Here is a 27,245-nt window from a genome sequence, read left to right on the forward strand (position 1 = left end):
TATGAGCACAATTTTTCATAGGATTCCTTTATTATCCTTTTTACAGATGTGGATGTGGTATGAAGCCTGAAATTAAGGTTCAGCATTATGTGCTGCCTTAACATTTGGTTCAGCTGGGAAGGCCTGGAATGGCCTAACTGCAAGTTCCGCTACCCACTCTACTTCCATGGATAAAGCCCCCCAGCCAAACAACTCTCCTTATCAAACAGAACAGGTGCAGTTCCTGCTTATCCCTGATTAAGCATTTTCAGTTCCCTTCCTGCTTATGGGGTTATTCAAACAATCACATCCTCCCATGGGAACGGGGTCCCCCACCCTGGATACTACAAAGCCTGCCTCCTGTAGCCCTAGGTTGTTCACTGTGTTCCCAAGTGACACCCATATGGTCCTACTTGGCTTGCAGTGTCCTCGGGTGTGAGTATGTATGACTGATAAACTACAGTTCATCTCATCTGGCCAGTGTCATAGTGTCACGTCCAGCCACCCCCATGTACACAGGGTGGGAATACTGCCTCCATAACAGGGCGAATAGGTGGTAAGTAGAGCAACAGATCTCATCACAGAGAGCCCGTCTCTCATTCCTGATAGTGGTCATTTGTATCCTCTCTTTTTCCTCAGTCATTCCAGCAGGAGTTAATTTGTTGATCTTTTTTTTTTTTTTTTTTCTTCAAAGAATCAGCTTTGATTTCATTGATTTTTTTTCTCAATTTTATTTATTTTTTCAATTTTTGCTGATTATCTGCTATGGGTTATATTCATTCTTTTCTAGTTTAAGGTAGAATTGTAGATGACTGAATTTTAGGTTTTCTTTGTGCTATAAAATTCCCTATAAACACTTTTAGCTGCATTTCACAAATTTGATATATTTTCATGTTCATTCTGTTACAGTTATTTTCTAATTCCCTTTAAGACTTCCTCTTTGAATCATGGATTATTTCAAAATATGATGTCTAATTTCAAAACGTTTGAGGATTTAAAAATTATCTTTATTATTGATTCCTAGTTTATTTCCCTAATTGTCAAAGAGCATACTATGTATGATTTTAATTCTTTAAAGCTTGTAAGTTTTGTTTTATGACCCAAGATTTGGTCTATATTGGTGAATGTTCCATGTGCATTTGAAAAGAGTGTGTATTCTGTTGAGCAGAATGCTCTATCAATGACAATTACATTGACTGGTGTTGCTCAGAGCTTTTATAGCCTTGCTGACTTTATACTTATTTTATCAATTACCTAGAGAGGAGTGTTGAAGTATCAAAATGTAATGTGGATATATTTATTTTTTTAGTTCTTTCAGCTTTTGCTTCATTTATTTTGTTACGTTGTCTTGCAGAATTGCTCCTTTTATCATGATGAAATGCCGGTCTTTATCAGTGATAACTTTCCTTGGTTTGAAGTCTGCTCTGTCTGAAAATAAAGTAACTACTCCTGGGAATTCCCTGGCGGCCCAGTGGTTAGGACTCTGTGTTTTCACTGCTGAGGCGTGGGTTCAGTCCTGGTCAGGGAACTAAGACCCCTCAAGCCGCGCATCACCGTCAAAACGAAAAACAAAAAAACTACTCCTGCTTTTTTTTTTTTCCATCAATTTATTTGTTTTTATTTTTGGCTGTGGGGTCTTCATTGCTGTGCACGGGCTTCTCATTGTGGTGGCTTCTCGTTGTGGAGCACAGGCTCCAGGTGTGCAGTCTTCAGTAGTTGTGGCACACAGGCTCAGTAGTTGTGGCACGCAGGCTCAGTAGTTGTGGCTTGCGGGCTCTAGAGCGCAGGCTCAGTAGTTGTGGCGCATGGGCTTAGTTGCTCCACAGCATGTGGGATCTTACTGGACCAGGGCTTGAACCTGTGTCCCCTGCATTGGCAGGCGGATTCTCAACCACTGTGCCACCAGGGAAGCCCCTCCTACTTTCTTTTGATCAGTGTTAGCATGGTGTCTTTTTCTCCATGAATTAATTAAATTTATTTATTTTGGTACTCGGGCCTCTCACTGCTGTGGCCTCTCCCGTTGCGGAGCACAGGCACTGGATGCGCAGGCTCAGCGGCCATGGCTCACGGGACCAGCCGGTCTGCGGCATGTGGGATCTTCCTGGACTGGGGCACGAACCCGTGTACTCCCAACCACTGCGCCACCAGGGAAGCCCCCATTAATTTACTTTTAATCTATATTAAGTGTCTTTATATTTAAAGTTTCTTGTAGACAACATATAGTTGAGTCTTGTTTTTTGATCCACTCTGACAATCTATGTCTTTTATTGGTATATTTAGACCATTGATGTTCAAAGTGATTATTGATATAGTTGGATTAATATCTACCACATCTGTTATTGTTTTGTATTGTTGTCCTTGTTTTTTGAAAATGTTATGCCTAGGTAGTTGTTTTTTTGTTTGTTTTTTGCATTTATCCTGATTGGTATTCTCTGAGCTTCCTGGATCTGGAGGGAAATTCTCATTCATTCTTGTTTCAAACATTTCTTCTGCTCCTTTCTTTCTGGTACTTCCATTTTCTCTAGTACTCCTATAACACATAGGTTATACCTTATGTAGCTGCCCCACGGTCCTTGGATGTTCTGCTTTTTTTTTTCCCCAGTCTTTCTTTTAGCTTTTCACTTGTGAAAGTTTCTATTGATGCATCCTGAAGTGCAGAGATTCTCTCCTCAGTTGTGTCCAGTCGACTAGCAAGCCCATCATAGACATTTCTGTTACAGTGTTCTTTATAGTTCTTTTGAAGGATTTCAATCTCTACGCTTACATCGCCTGTTTGTTCTTGCACGCTGTCTACTTTATCCATTAGAGTCCTTAACATATTAGTCCTAGTTGTTTTAGATCCCGTCTGATAACACCAACACCCCTGCCGCGTCTGGTTCCGATGCTTGCTCTATCTCTACAAATTGTTTTCCTTTTAGTTAATACTTGTAATTTTTTCTTGACAACTGGACACGATGGACTGGATAAAAGGAGCTGCTGTACACAGGTCTTCAGTGACGTGGTAAGGTGCGGGATGGGGGTGGGGCAGGGCAGCGGTGTACAGTCCTGTGGGCAGGTCTCACTCAGTCTTAGTGAGCCTGTGCCTCTGGGCTATGAACTGCATAAGAGTTTCTCAGGTATTCTTCCCTCTTAGGTGGGACAGGGTGGCTAGAGTGGGTTGGTTGGGAATTTCCCTTTTAGATCAGGTAGGCTCTGCTTAACTCATTCCTCCTGAAGGCAGGCCTTGTTAAGAATGCAGTACTCTAGGGACTTCCCTGGCGGTCCAGTGGTTAAGACTTCACCTTTCAATGCAGGGGGTGTAGGTTTGATACCTGGTCAGAGTGCTAGGATCCCACATGCCTTGTGGCCAGAAAACCAAAAAACATAAAGCAGAAGCCATATTGTAAGAAATTCAATAGACTTTAAATAAATGGTCCACATCAAAAAAGAACCTTAAAAAAAAACAAACAGTGCTCTGGTCTATTTCAAACATGATTCCTTTCCCTTCCCCTGTTTTTTTCCAATATTTTCTGTGAGAACCTGGTTGAGCTTCTGGAAGTAAAATGTACAAAAGTGTGGGGAACCCCTAAGACTGGGTTCCCCTGGGGCACTAACTCTCAGAGTTGTCCAGCAGTCGACTGCTCACAGGGCAGGTTTTTGTAGCCCGGCACTGGTCCCCGTGGTAGTCTCCACTCCTGTGCTCGCCCGTCTGTCTCTCCTGTCTTGGGGGTCGAGGTTTGCCCTGCACCCTCACCTCTCTTAGCTCCAAGACGAGTTGTTGATTTTTGGGCTGTTGCACTATTTACATGTCAGGAGGAAGTGGCAACTCCCCAGCTCCTTACACGTGGAACCTGAAACCGAAGTCCCTGCTTCATGTATTTTGAGGCACTGTTGTTGGGTGCTTGGAACCCTAGGGCTGTTGTGCACGTTGACCCTGTATCACTATGTAATGTCTTTATGTCTGATAGTGTTCCTTATTCTGAGGTCTACTTTGACATTAATATAGTCTCTCCAACTTTCTTTTGAGTGTTCGCAGGATATACTTTTTCTATCCTTTTACTTTTAACCTATCCAAATTATTTGAAGTAAGTTGGGTCTTATTTTTTGATCCAATTGACACACTCTTAATTGGTCTATGTAGACTATTTATATTTAATGTAATTATTGATAAGATCCTACCATATTATTGGTTTTTGCTTGTCCCCTCCCCTTTGGTTTCCTGTTCTCTGCCTTTGTGTTATTTCAACAAAATTTTAGCGTTCCATTTTAATTTACCTTTTAGATTTCTCCTTTACCTTTGTTTGGTATTAGTGATCGCACTAGTGACTACAACAGACAAGGCTAGCTTTTCCGTCTGCTTCACAGTGTTTTACCACTTCCATGTAGACATGTAGAGACCTACAAACCTTTGCCTTCCTCCTTTATATTGCACTTTTGTCAATATGTGTTGTTTACACACACTGAAAACCCCGACAGACACTGTTAAAACTTTTACATTGGAAAGTTAGAATATTTTAAAGAATTTAAGAGGAAAAACTAGTTATTATAGTTGCCCAGATATGTACCGTTTCTGTTGATCTCTTCCTTCATTCCTCAAGTTCCAAAGTTTCTCTGCTATTATTTACTTTTTGTCTGAAGAATGTCCTTTAGCATTTCTTTTTGAGCAGCTCTACTGGCTAAGAATTCTTAGTTTTCCTTCATCTAAGAATATCTTTTAATCTGCACTCCTGATATTTTCTATGGATATAGTATTCTAGATTGACAGTTACCTTAAGCCCTTTAAAAATGTTCTAGTCATAGGGCCTCCATGGTTTCTGATGAGAAATTTGTATTCAGATTGTTACTCTGTATGCAATAAGTCACTTTTCTTTGGGTGCTTTCAAGATAAAATGTTTTCAGTTTCAGTAGCCAGTGGTATGTCTTGACATGGTTTTTCTTTGAGTTTATCCTATTTGGAGCTTTGTGAATCTTTACAATTATATCTGGGACATTTTTAGGCATTGTTATTATTATTTTAAAAACACCAATGTCTTTCTCCTCTTGCTGTGAATTCATTAACCCAGGGTACATTTGATCTTTTTATATTGTTCCACAGGTCCCTGAGGCTAAGGTTCGTTTGTTTCCGAGCATTTTTCTGTTGATCCACCGAATTTTTCATTTGTTAATTTTAAGTTCTGTAGCTTTCGGTTCAAGAGCATTTGCCCATTCTTCATGAAGTTTGGTTACAATAATTAAAGCCATAGAAAGCTAATGTCCTTTTCTGATTATTCCAACATGCTTAAGTTGACATCTCTTTTCTTTCCCCTTAAGAGATTTTCCTGGCTCTTTGTACACTGAGTAATTTTGAACTGTATTCTAGACATGGTTCATTTTATGAATCTCTGAGTCCTATTTAAACCCTGTAGAGAATGTACAATCTTTTTTTTTTTTTTTTAAGCAGGCAAATAACCTGGCTAGGTTCAGAATAAATGTGCTGACCTGCCCTGCCCTCTGTGGGTTGTGGTTTGGGGTCAGTTGTTGGGGGTCAATTGTTTCCCAAGCTCTGTAGTGCTATTTGGGGCCATTCTTCATGGGAGTTCAATTAATAAAGCCTTTGCTTTGCTTCCTGAGTCAGTTCCAGGCATGTGCAGCTGAGGGTGAGTCCAGGATGCCATACACAGCCCTAGAGAATCTTTCTCTAACTTCCTGTCTCCTAGGTACCCGCTTTCCTGGCCCTTGGCTAAGTCTCAGGCTTTAGCCTCCCTGTGACATTGCACATTCCTTGGGGCCAAAGAAAAGTATTTCTCCCTCCTGCCCCCAACTGCTTTGGACTAGAAATGTCCCCGTTCCCAGTTCCTCTTCTCTGAGTCCTCAGTGTCTCCAGGGCTCCTGCTTACAGGTATACAGTTGTGTGATTCCCCTCCACGTGTCCCACAGGGGCCTTCCCCTGTGAGGGGAAGGCTTCTCTTAGGTATTCTGATGTTCATTCCTAACATGCAGTTCTGATATTCAGGCTGTGCTGGAGTCTACATCAGGAGATACAAGAGGGGAGAAAAATTCAGGAAAATAATCACCACGTTGGTTGTTCTTCCAGTTTTAACCCCCTTGCTATTTCTTTTTCAGAGGACTGTGACAGTTGCTTTATTTATTCAGCCAATGGGTGGGACACAGGGGCAGAGACCTCAGAAAGACATTTCTAAAATCAGAAAATTTTGTGCCCACAGGTTTAGTCATCTCATCAGAGATCACCTGAGAGACCCATGTTAAAATCTAATTTTGTATTGCTATGGATGTAAACATGGAGGGGTAACAACAAGAGGCAGTATTCCACAGAGACCTACGGTGAGTGCTGGCCAACAGGCTACAGTTTAAATCACTACATACTATGGGTTCTTTCACCTCCTATATTTAGGCCTGAACTTACCATATGGCAACTGCACATAGCTTCATGACATGCCCCAATGCCTTCCTTTATTTTTGGGCCGTGCCGCATGGCATGCGGGATCTTAGTTCCCTGATCAGGGATCAAACCTGTACCCCCTGCTGTGGAAGCTCGGAGTCCCAACCACTGGACCACCAGGGAATTCCCTTCTCTGTCTTCCTTACAGACGAAATGTGGCCTAAATGTGGGCCTCCCCGCAATAACTAACATGGCTTTTGCTACATGAAAGACCTCTTATCAGAGTTACTGAATTGTTTCCTATACCTGAAGGCCTCCTGCCTTCAACATCTTTTTCTTGGGTAAAGGTAGGTTATCCTGTAGGATAGCTCTTATTAGACTCAGTTTAACTTCAACAAGGTGACCCTGATGAATTACCAGAGGAGCTTTTCCTGAGTGAGAAGGGGGAGGTAAGACCTAATGCACTTTAAAGCATCTATTAATACAAAATGGACCGCACCTAAAGCCTGCGCTCCGCGACAAGAGAAGCCACTGCAATGAGAAGCCCGCGCACCACAACGAAGAGTAGCTCCTGCTTGCCGCAACTAGAGAAAGCCTGCGCACAGCAACGAAGGCCCAACGCAGCCAAAAATAAATAAAATAAAATAAATACATTTGTTAAAAACAACAACAACATGGACAACAGATCTGAAAACAACATTTAGGAATGCTCCCTTTTGTTGGGAGAGAGTCTCAGTGCACAAAGAGCAGTTCTTTTATGCTAATAGAACTGTTTTTACACTAGGGCATCAATGTCAAGAACAAACCCATGTGAACACTCTGTGCTTGAGCTTCATTTAGCTCCCAAAGGGGACTTCGGGTCATTTCAGTATTCCTCCTTCCTCTTACTACCCCTCAGGACATCAGCAATCCATACCACAGACTTTCTAGTAGCCGGACAACCCAAGTGTTAACAGTGTGGGGACCGGAATACCCATGTGCCTAGTTAGACAAGATTTTCGTCTCATGGGAGGATGTATCTCGGGCTGTTTGCAATGATCTTTCTCAGGCTGAGAAGCAAGTCTGCAGAAGAAATGGCAGCTACAACCAGAACCTCAAAGTAAGTTTGAAAACTCTAACATGATGGATTGAAAGCCAGCAAGACTGTTATCGCTGCCTGTGACCCAATGCCCTTTTCACATGCAAACACTCAATGCCCCCTCTCTTCTGGTGGAGTCAAGAAGCCTGAACTGCTGTCCTCACAGCAGCTCCTTCGAATATTCGCTCCAGTGCGCTAGGCCTTTGGTGTGCTCAGAGAGCCTATGAAAAAAGCACAAGAGCAGTGCCTGCTTAAGCTTATCAAAATGACAATGATACTCTGTATTCAATTAAAATTAATAAAAATATTTTATTGAATTTCAGGAACTTGGTTCTTTTAAAATTTCAAATCTTTGCACACAAATCACCACTATACCTGCTAGAATAGTGGAGGTTAGGACTTGAAGATTGTCACTCGTCTCCTTGTGTAACATAGCACAGAAATCCCAAGTCCTGACACGCCCCACCCCCTTCTGACCGTGACCCCGCCTACTCTGTTCTAGGAGAGGACGGACGAGAGGTGTGATGCATTTAAGGAGCTCAGCTGTCCCGAGTGGAGACTCAACTGACGTGAGAGGAAGATTAATCCAAAAACCATGCATAGACACCTTGGGATGCACCACATCACTTGGATCACATGTGAGTTTCCCTTTTGTATTTTTGTCTGGTTCAGGGCAAAGCTGCTGAAATGAAATTTCTAGTCCCTGAGGGAGCTCAGAAGTTTGGCAGAAGTCAAAGGAGAGACTTTTTGAAATGAGACATTTAGGAACCACTGGTGGACAGCTGGGTGGGAGTGAATTGCAGTGTGACTGTTGATGTAGCACCAGGCATCAAGTGGGGCCACAAGGACACAAGCTCAGTGACTCCTGGGTGTTGAAGGGCTCCTGGGGATTCAAAGCTAAATTAAAAAAATTTTTTAAGTGCCCAGGACACGGTAGTTTGTTAATCTATGTTTTCCTTTCCCTGCCCTCTCCTTGATATTCTTAAATTCCTATGTGCCAGTGTATGAGCCAAATGAATCAGACAGAAGGAAAAAGGAAAGAGAATGCCCCACCTTTGAAAAAGGCATGCTGTAGCTCCCAGCAGCAAAAACTATCCTTCTCCCTTCTTTACATTTGAGAACAGGGTACTTTTCTTACCTATAAACCAAGCAGAAATCCCTCCAGGCCCATAAAGTCTACATTTTAGGCTCAGAAATAATCAACTGATGGACTGGGCTTACGCAGGGAAAATCTACCCGAGTCTTTCTGGACGGTTGTGGAGATGCGTCTCCTGGAGGACACACAAGGCATTGGCTTAGTGTTGCCCAGACCATCTCCCCATCAGGGTGGTCTTGTCCACTCACCTCCCCAGAGCTTACGGTTAGGGGGCTGCAGTGGCCATGACTAAGAGGTCTGGAGCACTCAGTGGAGTGACCCAATCCCACATGTAGGACACAGCAGATCCAAATTATTTGCAAATTGCAAACCTTCTGAGTAAAAAGGAAAAGAATATACATTCCAAGGTACCTGTGCAGTGCCTGGGAGATGCAGGGTGCCGCCCTGAGGTGCTCTGACCCACCCGTGCTTCAGTCTCTGCAAGTTAGACTTTGCTACCGTCATACACGGGGTCTCGTTCACAGGAGGGTTTCGTTTTTATTGTTTAAATGGCTGAGTTATAAATCCAGCTAGTGTGCAGTAATTTCATAATTTTTAATATGCATTATCTGCAACAACACTGTGACAGCTCCATACCGTGGATTGACACACAATACTTAGAACAGGTTTATCATATTTGGTCTTTAGGTAAATAATAGATGTTTTAAAATTGCCTAAATATACCATTCTGAGCTGTTTCATTCCACCAGGAAAATACAGGGGTTTTTTCCTCTCTTAAAAAAAAAATTAAATACCAAAATAACTACATTTAAATAAATAATGTTATGACGATGACATTTAAAAATTCACAATAAGGCCAAAGCCCTCTGTTTGCATGCTGCTCAGCTCTGACCCCCAGAACCCTCTGGAAAGGTGAGTGGCTTTCTTCTGGAGGAACATGGGCTGAGGCCGTGCGGGCCTCCTTCTCATTCTCTCACCTTTCCTTCCTTTCCTTTCACTTTTATTTTTTGTAGGAGAGAAGTCAGCCTTAGTGCTGAATTCAGTTCTAAAAGGTTGAGGGGAATTTCCTATTACAAATCAGAAAGCAACCTAGGTGTTTCCAATGCTTACCCGGACGGAGGGTGCCTGCTTCCAAGACCCTTGTATTAACAGGCAGCTTCTGCTCCACCCCAGCAGCTGCTCCTGCCATGAGGGGGGCAAACCGCACCATCATCGGGTGGCCGGCTGGTCGGGCGATGCCGAGAGCTGGTGACGGCACCTAAAATAGCGAATGTGCCACGGAGAGATCTGTGATGTTTGTTTGAAAAGGGTGTGTGATAAAAGATTGAATCTTTTTTTCCAAATGAAGAAGTAAATAGTTCTTTTGTTTTAAACATACACAATACATAGGAGACTTGTTTTACTTAGAGTGGAAAATTATGCCAGGGACAAAGTCAACACAAAGGAACAAACAACAAAAAGTAGCAAGAAAGAGAAATGGGTAAGTAAGTGCAGCTCCGCGAGCCTGGCAGCTCTTTCCGTCAGGGTTACAAGTGGCCCGCGGGTGTCCGTCTGTGTGTCTGTCCGTCTTACACACGGAAATGGAGGTGGATTAAATTCATCAGGTAACTGCTCTAACGTGGAAAATTTGTAGATGTCAAGTAGCTCCATTTAACTTAAACAGGACAGACAAAAGTAAATCATTCCATAGGCTGAAAACAAACAAAAACAAACAAACTACTTTGTTTCTTCTCCCCAAATGAAATCCACACAAAAGGTCCTGTGTGATTCCAAAATTACCAGAGTAGAAATGGAGTGATCTGAAATGTCAAAGACCCCATTATTTTGTAAAGAAAGAAAGTACACCTCAAAATATTCTAATTCCACATGTGAACAACAAAATACTGTCTTGTCTACTGGCGGCGGGGTGGCTCCGGCCCAGCAGGCCTGCTCGCACCGGGTGTGTCCTCCCTCAGAAGGACTGAGTATCTACTCGGAACTAAGCTGAGCACTGGGCGGGGAGACACTGCCGGAGCCCAGCTTTGCTGCGTGTGGTTTTGTTCAGGGGTGACTTCAGTCTTTAAATGAAGGAGTTTTAAGGCCACCTGGGTTTGTGTTTCCAGTGCTGAGGTGAAGTCCAACCGCAGGGCCCTCCACCCACCGAGGGAACGCGCTCTGAGCGTCGGTGAGAGGCAGTGTCTCCTTTTGGCACCACAGAGTTGACGTTAAAGTGAGAAACACTCTCCCGGCCGCTAGTTCTGGACGCCCTTCTCCCGCACGGCTGCCGGTGGCGCATCCATGCTCAGGGCGATGACGAGGCCCTCACCATCTTCTGTCTTGACCCGCTTTAGCTCTGGCTGCTCCGCCGGGTCGCCATTCTGGCGCTTGGTGGGCAGGGAGGCCGACGCTGAGGCGTGTGTCGCCAGCATGTGCAAGGGACTCGCCGCTGCTGTGGAGAGACAGTGAGTCAGCGCCCATGCTTCTGGGTGGACCCTCGTCCCCGCCAGACCCCTGGGGATCAGAAACGCCCCCACACGTTAACCGCGTGACCAGTGAGTCTTTTTATGAACAGCCGGCATCTGTTTATTGCCGTGTGCTGTCTTGCTGAAGCAGGAGGAGGGGTGAAGGGACTAAGGCAGAGGTGGGGCACAGAGCAGACAGCTTTGCTATTTTGGCTCAAGGGCCACTGCCGGCTTCTCCCCGATGCAGAGTCCCCAAACCCAGAAGGGGATCGGAGTGCAGCAAGCCTGCATCTGAGCCACATACCTTCTCCCGAGCCTGTTGGGAGGGAGCCTGCGAGCACCGGGCCGGCTTCCCCACACCCCTCCGCCCGAGCCCTTCTTCTCTTCAGTCTTCATCACAGAGGGGCCCTTCCCCCTCATGGGGCTCTCACTGGGCACAAGGGTCTCCACCACCTCTGATCTCACCTGCCTCGTGCTCTGCACAACCAGGCAAACTTGTCGTCCCACACCTGGAAGTGCCACTTCCTCCAAGGGGGAAAGCATGCCTGGGCTGGGAGAAGCCTGGAGCTATTCCACTCAGAAGGGGGTTCGGGTGAGTGGGGGGTGGGATGTGTGCTGGAGGAGGCACAGTAACCTGGAGAAGCAGCATCCTGTCCAGGAAGACCCCTGCCCTCCCACCCCAGGCCCTTGTGCCCCGAGGGAGGTTTAGGACCGTGGCAACAGGTGGCCAGATGGAGAAAGATATGTGCACAAAGAGCCGGAACAGCAACCCCGTCTCCTGGGCATGCCTGAGTCCCAGCAGTGACACACGTGCTGTCCTGCCGCACTGATGTCAGTGACTAGACGTTACGGCTGCTGCAATCATGACAGTCTGCTCTGCATGCTGCATAAGAGCTGTAAGTATAAGGAGTTCACACCAAGGTTTATAACTTTAGGTATTTTAACATACCGCTTTAGCTGGCACAGGGGGATTACAGAATTTCCTCTCAAGAAATGGAACTTGAAGCTACTAAGTGAAGAGATGAGGGAGGGTCTACAAAATGAAAGAGACAGGAAGCCACGGGACACAGACTGAGGTCAAAGAAAGGGGAGCTCTGACACTACCAGGATGCCAGTGTCCCCACTCTCATCTCCAGATTCAACACCATTCCAATTGAAAGTCCCAGTAGGATTTTGTGTAGGAAAATTTCACGTGGCCATGCCTTTAGGGAACAAAGGGACCAGCAGCTGGACCCTGGTTAACACGGGGCCTCTGACCACCTCCAGTGTCATCTCTCAAGAACGACTGCTGTGTCACTTTCATGAATAAGGGCATGTGTGGCGCTGGGACAGCACTGCCGCGGAGCCTGGGTTCTTCCAGCAGGACACACGCTTCATTGCTGCAGTCCATGGCAGAGACCCAGAGCCCTGGCTAGTCTAGGAGATGCCCCACAAAATTCTGGCTTGAATAAATGCTATTTCAGGAGGATGTAGTGGCTGTAGAATCAGAGCAGAATGGAGTTAACGGTAGATCAGTGCAAACGGTCAAAGCCTGAAAAATGATGTGACTGGAAGAAGGGGCTGGTGTGCTGGGGCGGGGCAGCGGAGAGCAGGGCCTGCTGTCCGGGAGGCAGGGATGTGGGTGGAGCCTGGGCCCCAGATTCCTGGCCAGGCTGAGCAGGGTCTTCTGCTAACCATGAACTGCAAACCCTTAAGAAAGGTGACAGAAAGAAAAGGAAAGGACCAGGACAGTGAGGTAGACTGAGGAGTGGGCAGAGGAGATATCTCAGCAGGAAGAGTGCAAAGGGGCACTCAGGCCCCAGTGAGCAGGTGGGACGCCACCTAAGCATGGCGTCGGCCCAAGACTCCATATCCAACCAAAATGATGAGGCGTCGTTGAAGAAATAACACAGCCATAACCATGCTAGTGAACCACACATGTGCAACTGTGACTGAGGCCAGGGCCAAGAGCCCACCTCACAGCTGGACTCATCCTACCTCTCCACTTCCCACGAACACTGGGCATCAAAATGCCAGGCTTTCCTTTCCATGCCCTCCTCATGCCCATGGTGGCAGTAACTGGGAAGCACGTCCCTGGGGAGACAGGCTTCCTTTCCCAAGGGTGAGAGGGCAGCTGTGACAATGTGCTGCACCGGGGCGCTCTCGAGAGGCCACACAGACGCCCACAGAGCAGGGAGAGCACCATGTTCCCGTTGGGGGTACTCTGCCCTCAGTCACATGGTGCCTCAGCAGGAGGGTGACAACTCCAGGGTCACTTTCCAAGGGGACGCCAGGCACCATCCTGACCCCTCTCGCCCCCCACCCATCTAGCACTGTCTGTGTACATGGGCAGAGGCCAGCAGCTCCAACCTGGATGGTGGCATGGCCTCCCGGCTGATCCCCTGAAGCCTCCTTGTGGCTGTGAATGCCCCTGAGATACCCATCTTAGGCTTGGACACTCGTTGGTCCCCCAGCTTGCCCGTTTCCCACACCAGCAGCCCCTGGCCCTGCAGGTCTCCCTGCCAATGCACTGTCCCACCCAGTTTCCTGGCTGTGTCCTGGGATGCACTCTCCACTCAGACAGAGACTCAACTCCCATCCAAGCATAACGCATGGACACATTTCCTGCTATAGCCCAGCACCACTGCTCCTAAGAGATGCCTGACACGGCTGTGAGTGAATCAGTGCCTAAAGCTGAGCCATACCAGGTGGGATACCAAGCTGGCAGGTGCTGAGCTGCTGTCCCGGGGAAACACGGGGTAGGGCTTGTCAACTGATCAACACATACCTTGTTTTATGTGGTTTTTGATTAAAGACGACTTAATCTATACTGTTGATCCATTAACACTGAACTCATGCCTGTACTTTCTCCATAAGGCATGTCACAGCCTTCTGTGCCTAGAACACTCCAGGCCTTTTCAGAACCATGCTCGAAGTTCACTTTAAACAGCAAAACCGGGACTTCCCTGGTGGTGCAGTGGTTAAGAATCCACCTGCCAATGCAGGGGACACGGGTTTGAGCCCTGGTCCAGGAAGATCCCACATGCTGCGGAGCAACTAAGCCCCTGCGCCACAACTACTGAGTCTATGCTCTAGAGCCCGTAAGCCACAACTACTGAGCCCGCATGCTGCAACTACTGAAGCCTGTGCACTTAGAGCCCAGGCTCCGCAACAAGAGAAGCCACCGCAATGAGAAGCCTGTGCACCACAATGAAGAGTAGCCCTCGCTCACCACAACTAGAGAAAGCCCACGTGTAGCAACAAAGACCCAACGCAGCCATACATACATAGAGTTTTATAAAAAAACCAAATAGAGGGAAGGGATGTGGGAACAGATGTATATGTATGACTGATTCACTTTGTTATAAAGCAGAAACTAAAAAAAAAAAAAAACCAAACAGCAAAACCACCAACAAAAATTACAAAACACGAAAAACATGGCCCTAAGAAACAGTGAGTAGGACACATGTTCACAGTGGGAGCTGAAATGAGGAGGAGGGGCACTGCCGAGTTGTGCTAGGCCGGGAACCAGCATGCTGAACTCGAATACTTTGCTGCTCTGCACAAGCCCGCAAAGGACTGTGAAATCAATACAATGAGTATTGATCTGGGAGTTATAAGTAAATTTCAGTCATCTGCAAGAAATCTGCAAATATGGAATCCACGGATACAGGCTCAAGTGCGTGGGACCACCTACCAGGAGTCCCACCGAGCAGCAGCCTCACACGGGGTGGGTGTTGAGGATGCAGAGGCAGAGTGATGCCCCGGAGGAGTTGGCGCTGCCTCACGGCTAACCTGGCCACGCCCTGCCAAGTCCAAGCAGCTCCTCCCCTTGCACCAGCGGAAGACAGTGCTGGTCCGGCGGGCGCTCTGCCTGCTGCTACCACAACCTGCAAGTGGTTCCCGAAGGACGCTGGGGCAAGTCAACAGAGCACACCACCGGGCAGATAGAGAAGGCTCCCACAAAACGCTTTCACCCCCTCAACACCTAGCAGGGCCTGGACCCCAGGGCAGCACAGGCTGGAGGCTGGGGTCACTTTCTGTGAGAAGGAATAATACCTGTGAGCACAGAGGAGACTATTTAGGACAACAGGTGAAACGCTGGTCACACGAGGACGCTGTCTGCAGGGTGAAGACACCTTTCCTCCCGAGACCACTGCCCCACAAGATGGAGGTCTAGGGCAGCAGAGTCTCCACAAAAATGGACTGAGTACCTGTGACCAGAGCTGTGGTCCAGTGCAGAAGAGGCTGAAAAGTGGCCAGAGCATGTTGGGTTCAACCAATGGAATACACTGTTTTAATAGACTAAAGGAGAAACGACCATCTTAACACACGACCATCTTAACACAGAAAAAGTATGTGACAAAATTCAACACCCTTTCATGATAAAACTACTCCGCAAACCAGGAATAAAAGGAAAAGTCCTCAACATAGTAACATGTATGATAACCCACAGTTAAATCAGCTTCAATGGTGAGAGACTGGATGCTTTCCCCAAAATCAGGAACAAGACAAGGATGCCCGCTTTGCCACTGCTAGTCAACACTGCATTCGAAGTCCTACCAGGGCAGCTGGGCAGGAAAGGGGAATAAAAGGGATCCAAATGGGAAAGGAGGTAAAACTATCTCTACCGGCAGATGACATAATCTTTATATATAGAAAATCCTAACAAATCGACATAAGGAAACCCCCTAATCAAAAAGTAATACAATCAGGGCTTCCCTGGTGGCGCAGTGGTTGAGAGTCCGCCTGCCGATGCAGGGGACGTGGGTTTGTGCCCCGGTCCGGGAAGATACCACATGCCGCAGAGCGGCTGGGCCCGTGAGCCATGGCCGCTGAGCCTGCGCGTCCGGAGCCTGTGCTCCACAACAGGAGAGGCCACAACAGTGAGAGGCCCGCGTACCACACACACACACAAAAAGTAATACAATCAATTAGTATTAGTTTTTGAATTCAGCAGATTTGCAGGGTACAAGGTCAACATGCAAAAAAATCAGTTGTATTTCTATACAGTAGCGATGAACAATTTCAAAAGAAAATTATGAAAACAATTCCATTTAGAAAAACATTCAAAAGAAATAAAATAGGAAGAATTTTAACCAAGACTTAAACACTGCAAGACTTATATACTGAAAACTATAAAACATTGTTGAAGAAATCAAAGACCTAAATAAATGGAAAGACATTCCATGCTCAAGGATTAGAGAACTTAATATCATTAAGATGGCAATACTACCCAAAGTAATCTACTGATTCAATGCAATCCCTATCAAAATCCCATTTTCTCCCCCAGAAATGGAAAAGCTGGTCTTAAAATTCACATGGAATTGTAAGGTATACAGAATAGTCAGAACATTCTTGAAAAAGAATGGTGGACTCACACCTCCAGATTTCAAAACTTCCTACACAGCTACAGTAGTCAAAACGGTGTGGTGTTGGCATAAGGGTAGACACGAAAATCAATGAAATAGAACTGAGAGAAATAAACGCATACATCTGAGGTCAACAGATTTTCAACAGTGGAGCTAAGACCATTCAACGGGGAAAGAACAGTCTCTTCAACAAATGGTGCTGGGACAACTGGATCTCCACATGCAAAACAATGAAGCCGGGCCCTCACATTATATACAAAAATTAACTCAAAATGCATCAAAGACCTAAACATAAGAGCTAAACTATAAAACTCTTAGCAGAAGAAAACACAGGAGTCTAAGTGTAAGTCTTCATGACCTCAGATGTGGCAATGAATTCTTACATATGACACCAAAAGCATAAGAAAAGGGAAAATAAACTGGACTTCATCAAAATTAAAAACTTTTGTGCATTAAAGATACTATCAAGAAAGTGAAAAGACAAACCCACTGAATGGAAGAAAATATCTGCAAATCATATCTAGGTATCCCCCCACGTCCCCCTTTGCCAAAGTTCCCTTTATGCCACTTCACTTTATGAAAGACCTACATTAGTACCCATTTTTGATAATGGACAGAAATCTGAAGAGGATTTTCACTTTTATGGAGAAAGGCAAAAAGCAAACACGGCGTTTACCATGTGTTTTGCAGCGCGTCATCAGAGGCAGCAGCACCCCAAGCAGTGGGTGACATTGCCAAGCTCCTCCCCAGGGATCATGCTCCATCGCAGCACCAAGCCGCCAGAGCTCTGAACCGTGTCTCTGAGTGTCTGTGCTCTACCTTGACTCACTTTGTGCATCTGTTAGGTTTCACAGGAACTCTCTACTTTGGATAGCAGGGGAAACCTGTATCTGATCAGGACCTAGTATCCAGAATATATAAAGAGCTCCTATAACTCAACAACAAACAACCCAATTTAGAAAAAAAGTCTAAGGATTTAGACATTTCTTCAGAGATGCTATACAAATAACCAACAAGCACATGAAAAGATGCTCAACACCATTAGTCATGGGGAAAATGCAAATCAAAGCCACAATGAAGAGTAAGATGGCCATGATCAAAAAAAAAAAAAAAAGGAGAAAATACCAAGTGAGGATGTGGACAAATCAGAACCTTTGCACATCATTGAGGATGGAATGGAAAATTGTTGTGGCTGCTGAGGAAAACAGTTTGGTGGCTACTCAATAAATTAACAGAGAATTACCATACAACCCAGTAATTTCATTCCTAGGTATACACCCAAAAGAAATTAAAACAAGGACTCAAACCAATACTTGTATATGAATGTCATAGCAGCAATATTCCCAATAGCCAGAAGGTGGAAACAACCAAAATGCCCATCAACTGATGAATGAATAAACAAAATGGAAACATATTCAGCTAAGGAATGATGTACACATGCTACAACATGGATGAACCTCAAAACATTGTGCTAAGAGGCCAGCTAAGAAGAGCCACAATTCATACGATTCCATTCACAGGAAATATCCAGTACAGGTAAATCCACAGAGATGTAAAGTACATTAGTAAGTAAGTGGGGAATGGGGACTGAGGTAAGTGGGGAATGGGGAGTAACTGCTTAATGGTTGTGAGATTTCCTTTTGGGGTGATGAAAATGCTTTTCAACTAGTTAGAGGTGATGGCTTCAAAATACTGTGAATGTACTTAATGCCACTGAACCACATACTTTAAAATGGTAAACTTTATATTATGTATATTTTATTGAATACCACAATTAAAAAAAAAATACAGATGATTTGAACGCTAAGGAGACACTGGGTATAAAAGAATTATTGCCGGGACTTCCCTGGTGGCGCAGTGGTTAAGAATCCGCCTGCCAATACAGGGGACATGGGTTCGAGCCCAGGTCTGGGAAGATCCCACATGTTGCGGATCAACTAAGCCCGCGCGCCACGACTACTGAGCCTGCGCTCTAGAGCCCGCGAGCCACAACTGCTAAACCCGCGTGCCACAACTACTGCAGCCCGTGTGCCTAGAGCCTGTGCTCCGCAACAAAGAGTAGCCCCCGCTCCCGCAACTAGAGAAAGCCCGTGCACAGCAACGAAGACCCAACGCAGCCAGAAACTAACTAAAAGAATTATTGTTTATTTTTAAAACTATAACAGTGGTATTGTGCTTATATACTAAAAGAGAGTCCTTATCTTTAGAGATGCATGCCAAAACAGGGAAGGACATGTCTGGATCTGGGTGGGAGCAGATGGGGCGGGTGGGGAATATGGAACAAGGCTGGCTGTGAATTAATTTTCAGAAAGTTTGTCATTTTCCATAATAAAAATTTAAAATACCAAAGCTTCTGATTTTCAAAATTCATTAGTACTAGGCACTGCTTCCCTTTCTTGAGAGTGACTTTCAAGGGTAAGGGAGGTCACAGCTGGGTCATACAGCATCCACATCACACCCAACAGCAGTTTTCAAAAAAACCCACCATCAGAGTCTCCACTTGCCCATGAAATCTTTCTAAAAGCTGACCTGCCACCTCCTCCCTCCTCCCCCCTCCCCTTTCTCAACAGCCTCTCTCTCACCCACTCAACTGGGCTGCTTTTGAGGATGCAAATGTCAAGATGGAGCATAAAACAAAGGAAGAGTGAGAACACTGGCACTGTGCACCTGACTTACTACCGACTAGACAGCAAATCCTCTTCTAGACCAAGTGATTTCTAAGTACAAGTTGGAGACTTTATCAAGGAGAACCAATAAAATTTCCCACAAACAGATAATTCCCACTAAAAGATGATTAAAACCGGAAGGAGTTTTAGCATTTCTTCTACCCTTCCTTCTTCTGAATGGGAACAAGGTTTCTCAGGGCTGACCCAGCACTTTGCCTACTGTTCCCAGCAGTGATCGTCAATATCATACAATAATTGTGTGCTTTTCTTTAAAGCCCGGATATATCGAGAAATGCATCTTTAATACTACCTATCTATCTATCTATCTAGCTGTGCCATGCAGCTTGCAGGATCTTAGTTCCCTGACCAGGAATTGAACCCGGGTCCGTGGTAGTGAAAGCGTGCAGAGTCCTAACCACTGGACCGCCAGGGAATTCCCAAATACAATTTTTAAAGAATTGTAAGTTTGGTTTTGGTCAGTTCTATAGTTATAACAATTGATAAGTGAATCCTTATAGTCATAGACAATTCAATCTTTAATATTTCTCCATTTTATTATTGCAAAGAAAATATGTACTCAGTAAATGACATTTAAGCGTAAAGTATGTGGCACTAGCACAAAATCTGTGGGGGACACGGGACTGAGCCACAAGGACTGGCGAGCCTGCTTGTCTGTGTGCTGATATGTGGGTGAGAAGGGGCATCAAATCAGAGCAATATTCAGAGCCAGGAGCACGTTTAAAAGAATAATGTAAGTTTTATTTTAAAACATCAGTATTGGGAATTCCCTGGTGGTCCAGTGGTTAGGACTCCGCACTTCCACTGCTGAGGGCTCAGGTTCAATCCTGGTTGGGGAACTAAGATCCTGCAAGCTGTGCAGCACAGCCAAAAATAAAAATTAAAACAAATATTTTAAAATAAAACAACAGTATTTTCAATAGTGGAAAATTTAATTCCTTGCTTATTAAATTCATAAAGAAAAATTTTAGACACCAATTTAAATATGTGAAAGGGATACACAGTTTCTCAAACTCCTTAGACAGTGGCCATAAAAGGGCCCTGACCTGAACAGCGGTTCTCATAAGGTCTGGAACATGTGAGAAATGTACATTCTTGGGTCCCAGGCCAGACCTGCTCAGTTGGGGACTGTGGGAGGGAGCCCTTGAGTGATTCTAAGGCACATGGTATCTGGGAATCAACAGCCTACACCATGGCTTAAGACAGGGAAGAACGGCTCTGACCAGAAACAGACCGTCCACCTCTTGACACCACCTGCTCCCAGCCACACACAGGGCCACCAGGTTTGCCACATCTGGACCACCTGTGACAACCAAGTTATTCATGAAGAAAAGAAGAATAAGGCCTGAAAAACTCTTAGTTACTTAGGAGACACCGGGCTTGAGGAAGAAAGCATTTTAAATGGGCAACTGGTTGCAAACTTCTCAATTTATCCACAAGTGGCATGTTACCTATTACTTAAAAACAAAAATCTCTCAGTGGTTAGTTAGTCTTCCCTAGAAAAGGTTGCAGATATTGTTCGTCCATTAAATTAGGGGAGGAGCAAGGGGGAAGCGGAATCACATGAGGTGTCTGTCCCAGGTCTCTGTCCCTTAATAGCTCAGTAAGGAAGGATTCAGAGGTCAACACAATTAAGCCTTCTGTTCCCCACCCTCTTCCCAAGAAACTTTCTCTGGGCACAGAGAGCTACTTTGAGCCAGTAGCTTCTGATTCTACTGCTTGGAGTCCTGTAGTTGAATGACGACAGCCCACGTGTGTGGACAGCAAGCACTCCAAATGCCTGGGTGAAGACTCACTGCAAAGACGTCTGAACACCAGTTCCAAGGACCCCAAACTCCTGAGCTGACTTAACAGCCAGCTGGACTCCTACCCTTCACACTGCTCCACAGGACTGGGCGGAAGAAGGTTCTCTGTCCTCTGGTTTAACAGCCAAGCTCCCTTAGGCTCGTCCATGTCAGAACATCCGTGGGAGCTATGTGCACGGGGCTCCAGAGGGCTTTCAGAGCAAAGAGAACAGGAGACCAGCATTCTCCCCTTCCACCATCAGATACTCTCAAGCACAGCCCTGCCCCAGAGGAGGGCACCACCACTGGACAGATCAGCTGGGACAGCCCCCAGGTTGCTTCTAGGCCACACCCAGATGTCTACAAAAGGTGGGAGTATTTTCATCTCTCTAGATAAGAAAGTCCCCTACATACAAACCTTCAAGTTGCAAACTTTCAAGATGCAAGTGTGCATTCCATAAACGTCAGGCGTGGGTGAAATTGCAGCCTGCCCTCCGTCTCCTATTGCTGTTGATCCTTCAGCTCTACCGCCTCCCACCTCCTCTCCCTCCTCCAGTCAGTAAAGTTTCTTGCCTGTTCACTCCATGCCAGCCCCTGTATGCCAGCTGTTGTACTGTACTACTGTACTTTTCAAGGTACTGTGCTGTAAGATTAAAAATGTTTTATTTTTTGCGTTTGCTTGTTTTTTATGCATTATATGTATGAAAAGTTATTATAAACCTATTACAGTACAATACTATACAGCCAATTGTGTTAGTTGGGTACCTAGGCTAACTCTGTTGGACTTACGAGCAAATTGGACTTAAGAACGCGCTCTTGGAATGGAACTTGTTCATATGTAGGGGACTTACTATATTTAGAAATGCTTCTCTCTTCAGATGGCTCCTCCAATGGGAATCACATGGGAGCCAATTCCCACAGCCAATTCCCCGGTATCCTATAGCACTATTCAGTTTCCTATAGTTTAGAAATGCAAACATTTCTTCAGACAAAAAAATTAAAATTGTAACAGAATGAAAACCTTGAACACCACGCTTCATAAAAGGACAGCAGAGGACCTTTGCTCAAGTTGTTAGCACCCAGTAACCCACGGAGGACGCTGCTTACCATTATTCACCTGGCCGTGGACGGCGGCGGGGATTGGCACCACGTGAGTCCCGTTTTGTGTTACAGTTTTTATTGGAAGCTGGTGCTGACCTAGAGGTGCCTGCTGCACTATGGTGACCGTCTGGACAGGGGTGGTCTGTGACGTCTGAATGATCCGGCCAGCGGCACCTAGTGTGGCATGGCTAATCGCAGGAATAGGTTCTACTTTCACTAAATTCAAAGAAAAGGAAAAGAGAAAAAATGACACCAACTAATATTACCAGGTAGCTTACAGAAATCTCACTAGTTTGAAGTACAACAAACCAGGCGGCGAGCAGCCCTGCTCCAGCACAACGTTACATAACATGTTAGCAAGGGGGTCAGGATGAACGAGGCTGGCGGGTTTCTAAGAGCTTGAAAAGCTGCCCGAAGTGACTGCTTCCGCTGCTCACCTTTTACTTCTCTGTGGTCTCCATTCTCCTGTGGCTCTGCCTTAGGGGGGGCCAGCACGGCCGCCTGAGTGACCACGGCCTGTCCTGCGACGGTGTACGTGTTTGCCGGGGCCAGTCCGGCCACGCTGGTGACAGACACCGCTGGGATCTGGTGGACGACGTGAACCGTCTGCACGACGGGCTGCTGGGAGGTCGAGGTGGTCACAGGGGCGGCGACAGTGTAGGTAACAGGCTTGATCGTCGGTGGCAGTGGTCGCTGCACGGCGATTAAGACAGGCTGACTAGACAGAGGTGAGCCTACCAAGGACGGGAGTGGAGGTGAGGCTCATACATACCAAACCAACTAACTACGACCCCTCACTAGCAACATGCAGACTGATTTAAGAAAACAGGACATGGCCCCTTTCGCCTGGTAATAATAAAGTCATTCATGATGAAAGAAATGACATATTTAATGGGGATATTTAACGTGTATCTAACTGCCAAAAAGGCAATCTCTGCTTTGTTCAGATTTCTTTTCTTTGTTTTTGGCCGCACCACGCGGTACACGGTACTCCCAGACCAGGGATCGAACCCGGGCCCCCTGCAGTGGAAGCACGGAGTCTTAACCACTGGACCGCCCGGGAACTGCCTGTTCAGATTTCTTACAACACCTCTTCCCACAGTTCTCTCATCATGAAAAAGAAAACCTCAACACAAGATATGGGAAGAAGCTGCCCAACGAAGCCTGAAGGAGGGGGCCGTGTTCCCTAAGATCAAAGTCTCCATCTCACGATGGGTGCAGAGGCACAGGAGGTGTGGCGACGGCGCTGGCAGCCAGCAGCTCTGCCAGCCTCTGTTCTTCCTGATTTGGGCGTTTGGGCTCCAGCAACAGGAATGGGGGCTGGGAGGGGGTGTGGCCAGCACAGCCAGGAATTCCAATATACCAAAATGCACACTTTGCCAACCAGCTAGGAACCATAACAGAATTACTTTGGACACGTTTTCACACTACTTTTTTTTTTTTTAATTCCCCAGGGCACATATTTTTATTCTACACTGCGACTTTGTAAGTACACTGAGAAATGCTCACCTATTCATTAAAAAGACATTTTTTTTGCTGCTAATGTCTACTTCGTCTAATTTATGTTATTTCTTTACGAGGGGAATCTTTTTCATAGATTTTTGAATGATGAAGCAACTAAGAAACAGGTTAATTCTAAAATTTTTCAGGCACCTACAGAGTCAAAGAAGAATGTTGACTGATTTTTTTCTTTTTAAACGCAGTGCACTTAATTTTTCAGAGCCTATAAAATAACATTCAGGTTACTCAGGTACTATGCAGAAAATATCAGGCACGAGGTGCAAGGAATCCCAGGCCTCTTGCTGTTTCTTCTCTGATGAGACTGGCTCACATGCTCATCTGACCCACCCCTCTCCCACCACACTTGCCCTCTGCACATCTCACCTGGTGCACTCTGGGCAAACCGTGCCTCCTGGATGACAGCGAGTTTGGGCTGTGAGGCACCAGGCTCGGGCTCCAGAGGGGCCGGTGAACCTTCCCTCGACAGGCTCTCAGGGGTCTGGGCGCCACTGGAGTGAGCAGACAGGACTCCAGCATGATTGGGAGAGGCTGGGGCGCTTCTGTACGACCAAACAGAAGACAGTGGAGGTTTACAGGTAAAGCACTCATAAAGCTGCCGTGTTTTAATAGGCGTATTTTGCAAAAACAAAGGTGTCATTTGTCTTCTGCCAACCAACTACAGTTCCATAAGTCTTACTTTAGATGTGATGCCTGTGACCTGAGACGGACACTCAGCGAGGCTGGCATGGCTGTGACAGAGCCACTGTATGCAGGGCGCCGCTGCTCCACACCCAGCACGGGCCGCACAGCATGGGGCGGGACTGGTTGCTTCCCTAAGCAGCTCCCATCCACAGCCAGGCAGCAGCAGCCAGCAGCGTGCGAGCCGGCTGGGGCTCAAGACTTAACGTTACAGTCATTTCTTTTTTTGTTTAAAAACAGAAATCTACTAATGGAGCTAAAAATATGGATTTTAAAATCAGGCAATTAACACTGTATAAACCAATCTTGAGTTTAAGCAGCTAAGATGTAGCTTTAAAGAGCTTTTCACATCCAAGAAAAAGGAAAAAACATTATTCATCAACGTGGCATCGTGATATTGCCGACTCATCATATTGACAATATGCATTCAACAAAGCAACAATGTTACACAGGAATAAAATTTAAGTAAAACTTTATAATCTGAATTGTTTCAGACCACTAGAAACAAAAATACAATGGGTGGCATCCAACACTTTTTTTTTTTCCAAATCCCCAACCCAACATTTAATCATAATGCATTTGGTAATTCCTTCATTTTCAAAAGGAAAATTTACCAATACATCAAAGGTAAATTTACTGACCATTAAATGAGGTCTTTTTGTTTTGTCTTTTTTCCTTACCTAGACGAGAGCGGTCCCAGAGGGGTTCTAAAGCAAGGCACGCCCCTAGGCCGTCTTTTCCTAAAAGCCTGCTCTATTAATTTGCTTTCAGAGGCAGGATCTATCCTCCAGAATGAGCCTTTGCCTGGTTCTTCCTGGGAACGTGGTACTTTGATGAAATAACGATTCAGAGAGAGATTGTGGCGAATTGAATTCTATGAAACATAAAAAAATACGTAGAATTCATATATTTCTTTGCTGAGAAATAAAAATGTGCCCCAGTTTTAGTGCCCTGCAAAGGTCCTGCAGCTCTGTGCTGGAAGGAACCGGCCCTCCCCAAAGTGAAGGAGGAGCTGCGGGGTATGACTACTCAAGAGGCTGCGACGTGGCTTCTACAGAGGAAAAGACACAAGGACACGGGGCACTGTGAACAGCATGGCAGGATGGGCACAGGAGGCAAGGAAGGGAACTGGGGAACGGGGAAGGGGTGAGAAATCTATACCACACGGAAAGAGGCTATTTCCAACAGGAAAGACATCAACTTCCACCTTTTTACCAGGTAGGAAATCAAGGGCTATCACTGTGACCTCTCCCTGTTTGGAGAAGGACAGCGCTGAGATCCACTATTCCTTTAAAATACTTTTTTAAGCACAAAATTAGCTTATAGAAACCGTCACAGCCTTTAAAATCAATAAATATAGCATAAGGTATTTGGCAAACCAGCAAAGGAGAAAAAATGAGCCAAAGTTTGAGAAATATTATTGACACCATCTTCCCGTAAAAGAACTTCTATATACTTTGATTCTCAAAATAATATTGTGAGGCACACTGAGAAAATTTTTCTCAATTCCTAAGTCCATTCTTCTTTCTATTACAAAAAGCTCAGCTCACAGTTTACATGTGATTTGAGGACAGCTCCCTGATGCACCGAAATCTGAGACCTACGAAAGGTCAGGAAAAGCTGGATGGAAGCCCTGCATTCAGATCCTTTCGGCATTTACATTAATGCTTAAATTTAAAATTAATAAATTAAACTATTAAAGTTTCAACCCAAACTAAAATTCTGGCTATCCAAAAATCATTTCTAAGTTCTCCAACTAACTTTCTAATAGAACTGCTAGTCACGACCTGAAATTCTGAATTCCCAGAGGTGGCTCAGAAATCAAAACATGTCAAATACTACCTTACAGCCAATCTAAGGGACTATTCAAGAACCAGACCAGTCACAGGCCATGACGAACCACCAATGCTTGTGGATGTCAGTCACCTCATTGGCAACATGAAGGGACAGGCTAAGCTATGTCTGTGATTTGTGAGATTGTTTGTAAGTAGATGTAGTATACTAGATTTAGAATATACGCATAACCACAGATACCTGCTATGACGTTTTATCATAGGGTTTGGCTGATAACCAACCAACACCTACCAACCCCTCCAGAAAATCGAGTATGTTATTGGTGCCCCCATCAAGACAGAGAAGGCAATCCTTCTCCATCTGCATTCAGACCTTTAGAGTGTGGAGTAGAAGGCAGAGTCTAAGAAAAAAGACTGAGAAGAGCCAGCCCAGATCATGACACTGGAGGACACTCTCACTGTGAACTGTGGGTGAGGGTCCAGAGTTCCTGACTGCACCGTGGGAGGCCGGCACCCAGATGGGAGCTCAGAAGTGACCACTAAGCCACAGTGCTGGGTGACATGTGACAAGGGAGGTGCCGAGCCTCAAGTGAAGGCTGGAACTGCACTGAGGTGGAAGAGGTTCACATGCATGTTGTTAGGAGGAGAAAGGGAGGTTAGCACAGTGGGAATCTGGAGGCAGAAGTGCTACTTCAGGGGACTGGGCACTAGGATTTCTACCCACTGACAAAGGTCAGGACCAGGATCAGCAATACAGCTGTTCCGTTAACCCTCACACCACGGACAAACTGTACAGTTAAGTCCTTAGGTCAGGGAGTTGCTATTTTCTGTTCTGAAAATGTAACAGAACCCAGTCTGCACCATCAAAAGAGGGTCTAACGTCCTCTGCGCTCTGACAACAATCTCACAGACAAATGAGCCCAATTACTGGTCACCTGTGATTCTCCAGCCAACAAGACTCTAGAAAACACGAAGAGGTAATAAGAGATATTTAATGTATAAACAGACAGAATAAATAATTGTATTTCTAAGGTAATTTAAGGCCTTTGTAATTTGATCAAACCAAGCTATATACATTTAAACCACACTGATTCAATTCCAGTGACTCAAATTATTTTAAAGTATTCAGAGAGAAGGCAGGTTATTATTTAAAACTAAATACGAAGAAAAGGATCTGCAATACGGTGCACATTCTCTTTCCCCCACATTCTCCCCAGTAGGGGCTGCTTCCCAGAACCCAGCTGACAGAGGGGAAGGTGCGGAGCTGCTCCCTCGCGCCTGCTCTGTGCTGTCCTCCCTGAGCGCCTCCAGCCTCCCTGCCCATAACCTACACTTCTCGTGGGCAGTGTGTGTCTGTCAGTCCTACTCAGCACTGAGCATT

At 45.6% G+C, this 27,245-nt stretch overlaps 1 protein-coding gene across 2 annotated transcripts in view; it reads right to left on the reverse strand.

The window, feature by feature from the left end:
- Positions 1 to 7,704: 7,704 nt before the first annotated feature.
- FOXK2 (forkhead box K2) overlaps positions 7,705 to 27,245 on the reverse strand; it is a 71,654-nt gene continuing 52,113 nt past the window's right edge. Inside the window, exons 5-9 of one of the 2 annotated variants that reach the window (XM_082603000.1) lie at positions 24,752 to 24,945; positions 23,757 to 23,932; positions 22,310 to 22,606; positions 21,879 to 22,088; positions 7,705 to 10,936 (exon numbers count right to left, since the gene is read on the reverse strand). In XM_082603000.1, the coding sequence (XP_082459126.1) occupies positions 10,743 to 10,936; positions 21,879 to 22,088; positions 22,310 to 22,606; positions 23,757 to 23,932; positions 24,752 to 24,945 (1,071 nt within the window). In that variant the 3' untranslated portion in view covers positions 7,705 to 10,742. Of the gene's footprint in view, positions 10,940 to 21,878; positions 22,089 to 22,309; positions 22,607 to 23,756; positions 23,933 to 24,751; positions 24,946 to 27,245 lie in introns of both variants that reach the window. The other variant, XM_082602999.1, reaches the window with a different exon arrangement.

Source organism: Mesoplodon mirus, assembly GCF_964341445.2.
Source record: "Mesoplodon mirus genome assembly, chromosome: 18".
Taxonomy (NCBI): Eukaryota; Metazoa; Chordata; class Mammalia; order Artiodactyla; family Ziphiidae; genus Mesoplodon; species Mesoplodon mirus.